This window comes from Moschus berezovskii, chromosome 3, assembly GCF_049115385.1.
Source record: "Moschus berezovskii isolate FMDL1 chromosome 3, NW_MosBer_1.0, whole genome shotgun sequence".
NCBI lineage: Eukaryota > Metazoa > Chordata > Mammalia > Artiodactyla > Moschidae > Moschus > Moschus berezovskii.
This window is the reverse complement of record NC_142462.1, coordinates 115,058,847-115,071,205: the sequence shown is the minus strand read 5'-3', so window position 1 is coordinate 115,071,205 and position 12,359 is coordinate 115,058,847. Positions and strand designations below refer to the sequence as shown.

Here is a 12,359-nt window from a genome sequence, read left to right as displayed (position 1 = left end):
AGTTAAGTAAGAAATAATCACCAATACCACTCTATGTGTAATATCACACCCACACCAGGAATCACCCTCGTCTCTCAATTCACTAGACATTCTGCCTGCACCCTTCCTTAACCACCTTATTGACTTCCCTGGCCACAACGTACTCATTTAGAGCATGACCCCTTCCATCCTGAGTGTCCTAATCTGTCTTCTGGGCCTGTTATGTCCATGCCCTGAAATAACCACTGCATCTCAAGTTCCAAGAAAGTATTCCTAGTCAGTCTCACTGAGACGTGGTTCCTTCTCCTTGTTTCCTTTGAACACAGATTCATTTGCCTCATCTTCACTTTGAAGTTTTCAGTTCAGTTATCTGTGTCATCATTCTTCCCGGGAAGGATGACAGGCCGGGGGGTGGGGTCCACTCAGGATAATGTCATAAGATAAGAGCTATTTTGAAACAAACTATTGAGTCTTTTCCAGACTTCTGGGAGCCGGTTTCCTGGAGCTGACTGTCCAATTTTTCCTCCTTATTCCTATGGTAAAAATCACTTTCTTCTGTTCATTACAGTGAATGTGCCCCCTCAAAAGGAGAAGCCTCACTAGGTCACAGTTTGTGACTTCTAGCTCAGAGGTGATGATTCCTCTTGTCACCAGGGGACTGCAGAGTGTAGGGGAACAGGAGAAGTGAAGACACTGGGACTGCCCTTGCCAACTTCCATCACTCCCATTCCTACTGCAAAATCCGGAACCAGGAACCAGGAAGTAGCTATGATATAAGGCAGCATGCTCTGCTTGTCTGGGGTTTCAAATTTCTCATTCTAGGAAGAAGAGACTTTCAAATGGGAAATGTGTCCCCGTGTTCAACCAGCCTTGGACCTAGGAATATGGGGAAGTATGGGAAGTCCCCAGAGAATATTTACTCATCTATGTCCTCAATAGTCTCCTGAGTCCTACAAGTAAGGAAAAGTGTCAGAAAATACAGCTCACTCTGAGCTCCTTAGATTAACTGGATTCCTTCCCCCACCACATACAGCTCACTGCACAAACGACTATAACCCTGGGGCACTTCCAGAAATCCCTAAAGCTACACATGTGCCTCTTCACACTCTGTACTCTCTTTAGGCTGTATTTTCCACCTACTAGCTCTCAGAAAAAATTCTGAAAGAGATGGGAATACCAGACCACCTGACCGGCCTCTTGAGAAACCTGTATGCAGGTCAGGAAGCAACAGTCAGAACTGTACATGGAACAACAGACCAGTTCCAAATAGGAAAAGGAGTACGTCAAGGCTGTATATTGTCACCCTGCTTATTTATCTTATATGCAGAGTACATCATGAGGAACGCTGGGCTGGAAGAAGCACAAGCTGGAATCAAGATTGCTGGGAGAAATATCAATAACCTCAGATATGCAGATGATACCACCCTTATGGCAGAAAGTGAAGAGGAACTCAAAAGCCTCTTGATGAAAGTGAAAAGGAGAGTGAAAAGGTTGGCTTAAAGCTCAACAATGAGAAAACAAAGATCATGGCATCTGGTCCCATCACTTCATGGGAAATAGATGGGGAAACAGTGGAAACAGTGTCAGACTTTATTTTGGGGGGCTCCAAAATCACTGTGGATGCTGATTGCAGCCATGAAATTAAAAGATGCTTACTCCTTGGAAGGAAAGTTATGACCAACCTAGATAGTATATTAAAAAGCAGAGACATTACTTTGCCAACAAAGGTCCGTCAAGTCAAGGCTATGGTTTTTCCCGTGGTCATGTATGGATGTGAGAGTTGGACTGTGAAGAAAGCTGAGCACCGAAGAATTGATGCTTTTGAACTGTGGTGCTGGAGAAGACTCTTACGAGCCGCTTGGACTGCAAAGAGATCCAACCAGTCCATTCTAAAGGAGATCAATCCTGGGTGTTCATTGGAAGAACTGATGCTAAAGCTGAAACTCCAATACTTTGGCCACCTCATGCAAAGAGTTGACTCACTGGAAAAGAGTCTGATGCTGGGAAGGATTGGGGGTGGGAGGAGAAGGGGACAACGGAGAATGAGATGGCTGGATGGCATCACCGACTCGATGGACATGAGTTTGAGTGAACTCCGGGAATTGGTGTTGGACAGGGAGGCCTGGCGTGCTGTGATTCATGGGGTCGCAAAGAGTCGGACACGACTGAGTGACTGAACTGAACTGAGCTCTCATCAAGGGAGAAGGAAATGGCAACCCACTCCAGTACTCTTGCCTGGAAAATCCCATGGATGGAGGAGCCTGGTAGGCTGCAGTCCATGGTGTCGCTAGGAGTCGGATACGACTGAGCAACTTCACTTTCATGCATTTGAGAAGGAAATGCAACCCACTGCAGTGTTCTTGGCTGGAGAATCCCAGGAATGGGGAAGCCTGGTGGGCTGCCGTCTATGGGGTCGCACAGAGTCGGACACGACTGAAGTGACTTAGCAGCAGCAGCAGCAGTAGCAGCAGCAGCTCTCGTCAGGAGCTGAAATTGAAGTTCCTCGAGGAAGCTTGTCTTTTTCATTCATCGTCACACCTCTGGTGCCAAGAACAAAGTATGACACAGAGTAAACATGTACTCTTTCAATATTTACTCAGTAAATAAATCAGTGAATGAATCACAAACATGTCAATGAATGAACAGAGTATCCATCCTGACCCGCCTTTCTTTCTGCTTACAGGATAGGACTCTCTTTCACTCTATACAGAGGACTTGTCTGGACAACCTGTGGCCTCTCTTCCTGGGGATCCCCTACAGAATAGGAAGCATTCACAGAAGAATCAAGGAGAGATGCGAGAGCAGGGTCTCAGGTACCGACAAGAGCTGTGTCTGTCGCCAGCACTCGGAACAGCAAAATGTGTTTTCTGCTCCGAAGGAAACACGGGTTCGCCATGCAGCTCCCTTCATCCACTCGTCACGTTCCAGGTGTCTTTCCTCTACAAGGTAACAGAGCCCAGTACTCTCTGTCCTAATCCTCTCCTGCTAGCTCCTTCACAGAGGGAAACCACTGGCAGACACTCACCTCCAGAGAAGGGGACTGGACTGCAAAATTCTATGGCTCCGGGATCAGCCCTGCGTACCCCCTGCTTGATGAGTGCTGGGCAAGGTCTGTGGGTCACAGCAAACTCCTGCTCCCTCCACTCTCAGTGAAAGAGGGAACACCTTGCACCAGCAACTGAGGGGTAAGTCTAGTAATAAAAGTTCTGAGAGAGCCCGACCCTGGTTCTCTGTCTCTCTCTCCTTTTTCCTTCACCTCGCTGTCCCCAGAGAGACTGGTTCACTGATTAACTAAATCTGTCAAGTTCAGAGAATCCCTAGGGAATCAGTGAAAAGAGAGTCAGAGAAACTTTTCCCTTTTCCTCTTGAGGCTAATCAAGTTTAAACATGGAAAAGTTCTAAGTGGGCAAACTTGAAATCTCTGGGGCAAGGAGTTTCTCAGCACCCAGCTGGCCTTCCCTCAGACCCCAAGTCCTGGTTGTCATCAAAACGGTCAGAAAACAGCCAGACCCTGCTCTCTTCTGTGTCTCCCTGATTCCATTCAGCCCTGCAGAGCCTGGACACCCACACAGAAGACACCTCAGCTGGCTCTAAAACATATCAAAACCCAACAGCCACCAAATAGCCTCTGTCAAAAGTTTTCCTTCATCCCAATCCCCAGGAATCCCATCCTTTCCGATGATCTCTGCATTCCACCCAGCAGATACTCTGACCACAGTTATGGGAACCTGGGAAGAGAGAAAGAGGAGGGAGGATCTGCCATGCACCCTAACCTCACAGCCTGTGAATGCCACAGACCCTTCTAGGCTCTCCACCCTGCATACATTCCAACTGTGCTGCTCATTCATATATTCCCTTCGGTGCCAAATGCTACCAGGGCACCTTCCTGACCTGCCTGAAGTGAGACGTACAGGCAGAAGGAGCAATCTACAGGACTGACTCCCCCAAGTATTAATAGTATAGAAAAGTGAGGACAGCTGGGATGCTGAATAAGATAGCAAAATTACATTTAAAGTATTTATATTTACCTTGTTAAAAACAACTTCCATTTAAAACAACTCCTGGTAAGAAAATAAAATTTTCTAGAGGAATAGAAAATAAACTCCCCCTCACCAATGTACAATTCTCCTATTCATCTCATACACCTAAATACTATGATTAATTTCTATTATGTCCACACAGAATTTTGTATAATACACATGCGTATCTCTATATGGACTTTACTTGCTAGTTCAGTCAACATAATGCCTTGCTACTTTCTCTTTGTTATATATTTATGTGTGTGTTTGTTTGCATATGAAACCTTTCTATATTAGCACTTTCACATTTCAAGTGATTACTAAATAAATATTCACCTTATGAAAATAACCACCATGTAATTATTGAGTACCTTGCTCAAGAACATTGCATCTTTTCCAGTTTTTCACTAGTATAATGATGCTGCAATAAATACCGTCACCTGTAACATGTACATTTGCACAGTAATAGCTTCCTAAATCATATTACATATCTTAGCTGATATACCATCACCCTCCAGAAAGTTGTATCTATCTATAATCTATTGAAATGAGATTCTGTTGGGGCCACCCTGACAGATTTCCACAGGAAGTTGCAGGAAATTTTTATATCCGTGTTCACCATGTGAGTTCCCAGTAATGATAGTAACATACAAGGAGTCAGTAATTACATCGTGAAGGAAAGACACATCCCAGAGATGCTCATCTCCAGGGAACTGTGCTGCCAGCTGCCCAGGCCACCACTGTCCCAGTTACTGCCTGTTCGCCTCTGAGCTCCAGTCATCATTTCCTATCATGACTGTTCATTGAATGTGAAGTAAAGCTGCTGGCATATGAGGAAATCAGAGGTAGGTAGATATTTTCTCTCAGAACCTCTATTGCACAGGCAGCTTCTCTAATTCAGGCCATGGTTAATTGACCCTAGAGGCCCCTCCAGTGTTGTTTAAGGCCACAGGAGCCAAACAGACACTTCAGAAGTAGGAAGGAGTGTATACTAGCAAAACCCAACAGGAAAAATTCTGTCCGTTTCTTAAAGCTAAGGATATACCTACCCCCTTGACATAGCAATTCTGCTCCCAGGTATTTATCTAAGAACTGAAAACACATAGTCACAAAGATCTGATTTAATGTTCATAGTAGTTTAATTCATTACCTCAAGTGACACAAAACAAATAGACCCAACAAGAGAATGGTAGCGTCAATCCTCATTATTCACACGTTCTATATTTACACATTCATCTACTCTCAAAAACTTATGTGGAGCTCCAAAGTCAACATTTCCAAGCACATTCAAGGTCATTAATCAACATGGGCATGTATGCTCATAGTAGAAAATTGAAGTCACCTGGAGCACAGTTCTCAACGGAGGTTAAAGAAGGCAACAACCCTGCCTTCTTGTTGCAGCTCCTATACCATAAATAAATATATTTTGTGCTATCTAATTAGCAACATGTTTTTGGCATTTCTTTGCATTTTGTTGGTGATTTTGTTGCTTAAGATGGTTCTCAAACATAATGCTGAAATGCTGATCTCCTGGTGCTAAGTGCAAGAACACTGTTAGGTGCCTTGTGGGGAAAATAAGCTTGTGCTGTGCTTAGTTGCTCAGTCTTGTCCGACTCTTTGCAACCCCATGGATTGTAGCCCACCAGGCTCCTCTCTCTGTGAGGATTCTCCAGGTGAGAATACTGGGTGGGTAGCCGTTCCCTCCTCCAGGGGATCTTCCCAACCCAGGGACTGAACCCAGGTCTCCCACAATGCAGGCAAATTCTTTATCCTCCGAGTCACCAGGGAAGCCCGAGAATACTAGAATGAGTAGCCTGTCCCTTCTCCAGGGGATCTTCCTGACCCAGGAATTGAATCAGGGTCTCCTGCACTGCAGGTGGATTCTTTACCAGCTGAGTTACCAGGGAAGCCTAAATAAGTATTAAACAAGCATCATCATCTAAAATACCTGTTTGATAAACTTCTTTCAGGCATGAGTTACAGTCTGTTGGCTGTGTGTCAACATTAGTGAATCAGTAATACATATTAAGCAACATGTTGTTCAGTAGAAACAAACATAAAACAAGGTTATAAACTGATTTGCTGATAAAAGGAAAATTAAATCAGTAAGTAAAAATTTGGTGAGCTGGCAAAGTGTCAAACCTAGAATTTGTTAACAAGTCCAGCATCAGTCTGCTCACCACAGGACTGACCAAGAAACCAAGAGACAACGTGTTGAGGCAAGGAATACTTTATTTGGAAAGCCGATTGACCAAGAAGATGGCAGACTAATATCTCAGACTAATATTTTGGGGGTTGCGGATGCCTGGTTATTTTGTAGGACAGAGAGGGGGAGAAGTTGAGGAAGTAAAGACCATTATCTTGCAAATACTCCTTGAAAAGAGATGACAACATAATTTTATTCCATCGCAAAGTGCTCCTATGACTTTGTCACTTCAGAGGGTGAAGGATTGAGGAAAGGAATAACTACTTAAACCATTAGGGAAACAATAACTACTGAAACCATCAGGGAAGTGACCATAATCAACTGTAAATTGTGTTCTGTGCCTGTTTTCTCCATGTCCTGAAAAAACTTCTGTATGTGAACAGATTTAAGAAAGTATCCCTGGGATTCCCTGTGGTCCACTGGTTAGGACTCTGAGTTTGCCCTGCTGAGAGTGTTAACAGGAGGAAAAGGGGTAGGGCACAACTTTTGAAAGAATGATATAGAATGACATCGCTTAAGGACACAACATAAACAGATTAGAATCAAATGGGTCCAAGATGGAAGACAAGTCGACTTTGACTAGACCTTGAAAACAAGCTCTGGTTTTTCCAGTGGTCACGTATGGATGTGAAAGTTGTACCATAAAGAAGGCTGAGCACTGAAGAATCGACGCTTTTGAACTGTGGTGTTAGAGAAGACTATTGAGAGTCCCTTGGACAACAAGGAGATCAAACCAGCCAATTCTAAAGGAAATCAGTCCTGAATACTCATTGGAAGGACTGATGTTGAAGCTGAAGTTAAAATGCTTTGGCCACCTGATGCGAAGAATTGACTTACTAGAAAAGAACCTGATGTTGGGAAAGATTGAAGGCGGGAGGAGACAGGGACAACAGAGGATGAGATGGTTGGATGGCGTCACCGACTTGATGGACATGAGTTTGAGGAAGCTCTGAGAGTTGGTGATGGACAAGGAAGCCTGGTGTGCTGTAGTCCATGTGGTCATAAAGAGTCAGACACAACTGAGTGACTGAACTGAACTGATCCTCAATCAGAAAGCTATATGACACACCCAGAGGTGCGATGATGGTTTCAGTTCAGTTCAGTTCAGTTCAGTCGCTCGGTCGTGTCCAACTCTCCGCGACCCCATAAAGACCAAAAAGTGGGTGGTGGCCCAAATTCTAGAACTCTCTACCCCTTTCTCAAAATAATTGGAATAATCCTCCCACTCATAGACCTATGAAATTACAAAACCCATAAAAGCTAACCATGCCACATTTCACGGCAGCCAGACTTGCCCTCTGAGATGGCCCACACTCTGTGGAGTGTGCTTCTCTCTACTCTAAAGAAATCCACTTCTTACTTATCACTTTGTCTCTCACTGAATTGGTTCTGAGATGAGACATCAAGAACCTGGGCTCTGATAGGTCCTGAAAACAGGTACCGAGGGTTTGGGCTGGGTTTGAATCTCAGCACATGAGTTCAAGACTCAATCTGAGGTAAATGGTTTTCCGCTCCCTAGTATGGATTATCCACTTCTTCAACTTTTTTCTTGTGATAAAAAGATATCTTCCATCTGTGCTTTCAGTGAATGTGTCTTCTCTAAGCAGGAAGAACCTGGCCAGCTGCAAGCTGATGACCTCAAGCTCTGACATTATATTTCCATGTGGTGTCACATGCCAAGAGGGAGAAGAGGTCCCAAGGAATGAAGACGATCGGGACTTCCATCCTTTCATCCCATCTGTCCGACACAGTCTCCATTTGAGGACCAGGACACAAAAAAGCAGCTGTAATTTAGAGGCAACATCCTCTATATTCTGAGGCCCCAAATCTCTAGTTGAGGCAAGGAGCCAGACCTTAAAATTGATAGTCTGTCCCTCGGACCAAACTGCCATCATCTCAACTTCATAGAGCAACTTTTAAAGTCCCCAAAAACGTAACTGCTTGCCTCTGATTTTTTTTGTTTTGTCGAAAGCCCTAGAGCAAGGAAAATGTTAGAAGATACCAAACTAGATGTACTAGTTCCTTACTTGCCAGGCTCCTCACTCACTAGATGCATACTTTTGCTCAATTGATCTCTTTAATACATCATCGCCTGTAAAACAACACAAACACAGCTCACTCTCTAAACTCTTTAGGCTGTATTTCTCTTTCTGTTGGCTTTCATCAACATCTCAAATCATATTACATTTTTACTTATCATTTTAACATCAAAATCCCACATTAGAATTAAGAACCTTGAAGGAACCTTCTTTGCCCTTCTAGTTTCACAACCAGTGATAAGAAGAGAGTGTGACAAAATGTGTCCTCTATAAATATTATTGAGTGAATGTATCAATTAGTAGATTAAAGAACAATAGAATAGACAAAGAATGTACAACCTGACTAGCATTCCCTCCACTCACTCTTTTCTAAAGCATTGTCCAGTCAGTTTGTAATCTCTCTTGCTACAGATCCTTTACAAACTGAGAAGTGGTATAAAGAAGAGATGAAGAGAGAGCCGGGTCGTGGGTCTCTCAGGCAGAGGGCTGTGCCTACACCCAGCACTGCACATCCTCACCCTGCTCTTTGCTGTGGAGGGATGGTCTGAAGTACAGCTGGTCTACCCTGCAGCTGCCTCAATTTACTCCTTGTTTGAGAAGACAACCCAGCTCAGGCTTCCCAAAGAGATGCTTTTCTATTCTCTCCTTCACAGAGGAGAGTCGCTTGGAAGACATTGATCTCAGAGAGAAAGGGAAGGACTAAAAGGTCTCCTGCCCCTCAGGCATCAACCGCCACCCCTACATGGATAATACAAGGCAATGCTTGGGAGACAGCCTGATTCTGCTGTCTTCATTCATAATGAGGAATAACTAACCAAGTGCAGAAACTTGAAGTACAGAAATAATGGTGCTAAGAGGAATCTGGCTGTCTCCCTGTCTCTCATTCTCTCTGCCTCTTTCCTCCTCTTCCTTGTCTACCCCCAAGGATGGTTATTCACTGAGGAAGAAATTTGCACAGGTTCAGAGACACACCAGGGATATCGTCAAGGAAAAGCTGAAAAAACTTCCACTCTTCCCACCTGAGGCTAATCAAGTTGGAGACCAGGGATGTTGTGTGCAGTGGGCAAAACTGAAAGCTCCCAGTCAGGAGCTTCTCAACACCCAGGCTGCCTTACTCCCTGGACCTTCCTTACCCACTACCACACATTCCCAGCTGTCAAAACCAGCCAACACAGCTGCTATGTGCTTCTCCCTGACTACATGGAGCCATACAGAGCCTAAGCCACCCCCAAGCTGTGAACCCACCAGTGGATTCAAGACGCTTGTCAGAAATCTAGTGGCCAAATAGACTTCTGTCCAGATTCTCTCTTCATCTCCAGGGTTACAAGAAGCCCGTCTTTCCCAGATGATCTCTGCCCTCTGTACCACACACCCTCTGGTCATATTTATGGATCCTGGTCAGAGATCCACAGAGAGGATCTGCCACCAATGAGTACCACCAATGTGTTAATGCCATGGCCCATTCCCATCTCTCCAACATGCATGCATTCCAAGTGGGGCTGTTCAGCCATACGTTTCCCTCTAGGTCTTCAAATGTGATTGGGTTTTGGAGCCCTGCTCAAAAACCTCAGCTGCTTGGATTGAGGGATAAAGGTTTGAAAAGTATTCAAAATTAATCCCAAAAGTGCTTCATAAAAGTGAGAATGGCTGAGATGCTGAGTAAAATTGCAAAATCACATCTGAAATATTTATTTTTACATTTGCAAAAACAATTGCCATTTTTCATAAAACGAGTACAAGTCATAGTTAAAAATCAAATGGAATGATGGAACATCAATGTCCCTCTCCCCATCTGCTTGAGTCTTCTGATCCATTTCCTAGAGCTAAATATTTTCACAAACTAAATAGATAGAGACTTGTCTGTATTAACACATTCAACCTTGATGCTGGTAAGGCGTGAATTCCTCTTACAACCGCTGGTTGAGAAAATCTCTAGGAAGGCACCATCACTGTTTCACCTTGGGCCAGAAGCCACAAGAAAAGGTTAAACCCTGGAGTTGGACTTGGCATCACTCATGGAAATCATATTGGAAGCTGAGGCTTTGAGAAAACCAGGGAAACAGGACAATATAGGTGAAGATGACCCAGTACCTAGATTCAAAATTTAGGTCAGCTGCCAGAGAATGAATGACACTTTTCTACACATTTCCCATTCAAATATTTCAGGGTTATTTTTAATAATCATGAACACTTTTATATTTTTTGTTGTTGAATTTATTTTTTTATTTTATGTCTTTGTTTTAATTTTATTTATTATTATTTTTTTCATGCTGGGTCTTTTTACTGCACTCGGGCTTTTGCTAGTTGGGATGAGTCAGGGCTACTCTCCAGCTGGGGCTCAGGCTTCTTATTGTGATGGCTTCTCTTTTGCAGAGCACAGGCTCTAGGGCACACAGGCTTCAATAGTTGTGGTACACAAGCTTAGTTGCCTGTGACATGTTGGATTCCGGACAAGTGATCAAACCTATTTCCCTGCATTGGCAAGCGAATTCTTTACCACTGGAACACCAGAGAAGTTGCATTAAACTTATTTTGTGAGATATATTTTAACTAGAATAATGTGTATAAATGAATATATCTGCTGAAAAATATGGAAGTGATTATTCAAAGCTAAACGTCACATCATAGATCATAAACTACTTGATGATGAAATGATTATTTCAGATTTGAATCAGAGCTCTCAGCTTACTCAGGCCCAAGATGATGAGTCCATGGTGAGTCCATTATGACACAGCTAATCCTTGAGGAGTCGGTAGCAGCTTTTCATGACATCTCGAAACACCTCTGTGAATTTGTCATTCCGGAGGGTGAAGATAAAAGGGTTCAGAAAAGGGTTCACCACTAAAACCATCAGTGATGCCACTCTGTTATACTCAGCTGCCTGTGTTTGATTGAGCTTCACATAGAGGAACAAAGAGCTGCTGTAGCCGATCAGGACACAGGTGAAGTGGGAGGCACATGTAGAGAAGGTTTTCCAGCGTCGAGAGCCTGAAGGGATCTTGAGGATGGTAGAGATGATGTAGGTGTAGGAGATAATTGTAGGCATCAAAGAACCAAAAAGAAAAAAAATAGCCATTAAAAAAAGCATAAACTCTGTGAAACGGGCTTTATCACATGATAGTTTGAACAGCTGTCCTATGTCACAGTAAAAATGGTCTAGCACATTGGACTTGCAGAAAGTAAGATGAAACGTGGCATAGACTGGCCAGATTTGAAACAGGAAGCCAAATGCCCAGGATGCAATTACCACCCAGAGACAGGTGTGGCTGTTCATAATGGTGTTGTACCGCAGAGGGTTACAGACAGCTAAGTAACGGTCCACAGCCATGGAAGAGAATAATAACAACTCCGACGTCCCCAAAGACAGGTACAAATACAGTTGTACACAGCATGCAGTCAAAGATACTACCGGCATCCCAGGAAGTAGCAGACCCCAGAGCATCAAGGGGACAGTCACAGTTGTGGTCAGCATCTCTAGGACAGAGAGGTGGCCCAGGAAGAAATACATGGGGGACTGAAGACGTTTATCAATGCAGACCATAAAGATAATGACCATGTTTCCAATTAATGACACAGAGTAGAAGAAAAGGAAGGTGGCAAAGAGAATATTGTGTAGTTCTTTAGAGCCAGGGAAGCCAAGGAGATAAAATTCCGTGGCGCTAATTTTTCAACATTTAGCTGGGTGCTTCTGCTCTTTTTGAAATCTGGAGGGCAAAGGAGAGACAACATGCGGCTAATTTCAAAGCACTAAAGACAATCACAGTCTGACAAGATATCATCTCTTGCTCTTTCAGTCTCCATAGAATGACCAGGCGTGTTCATATTTCACTATTCTCTGCACAAAGTTGATGTTAAGTGTTTTATAAACAATATGTGGGCTTCCCTGGTGGTTCAGTGGTAAAGAATATGCCTGCCATTGCAGCAGACATGGGTTAGTTACTGGATCCAGGAAGATGCCCTGGAGGAGAAAATGGCAACTCACTCCAGTATTCTTGTCTGGGAAAACCCACAGACAGAGGAGCCTGGTGGGCTACAGTCCATGGGGTCACAAAGAGCTGGACACAACTTAGTGACTGAATAACAATTACAAGCATGTATAATATATCAGTATAAGTG

At 43.7% G+C, this 12,359-nt stretch overlaps 1 protein-coding gene across 1 annotated transcript; it reads right to left on the bottom strand.

The window, feature by feature from the left end:
- Positions 1–10,977: 10,977 nt before the first annotated feature.
- LOC129552127 (olfactory receptor 9A4-like) lies at positions 10,978–11,972 on the bottom strand. The gene is given in 2 exon segments (XM_055420293.2): positions 10,978–11,906; positions 11,909–11,972. Coding segments are annotated over 2 exon segments (993 nt in total).
- Between the last annotated feature and the right edge of the window lie 387 nt (positions 11,973–12,359).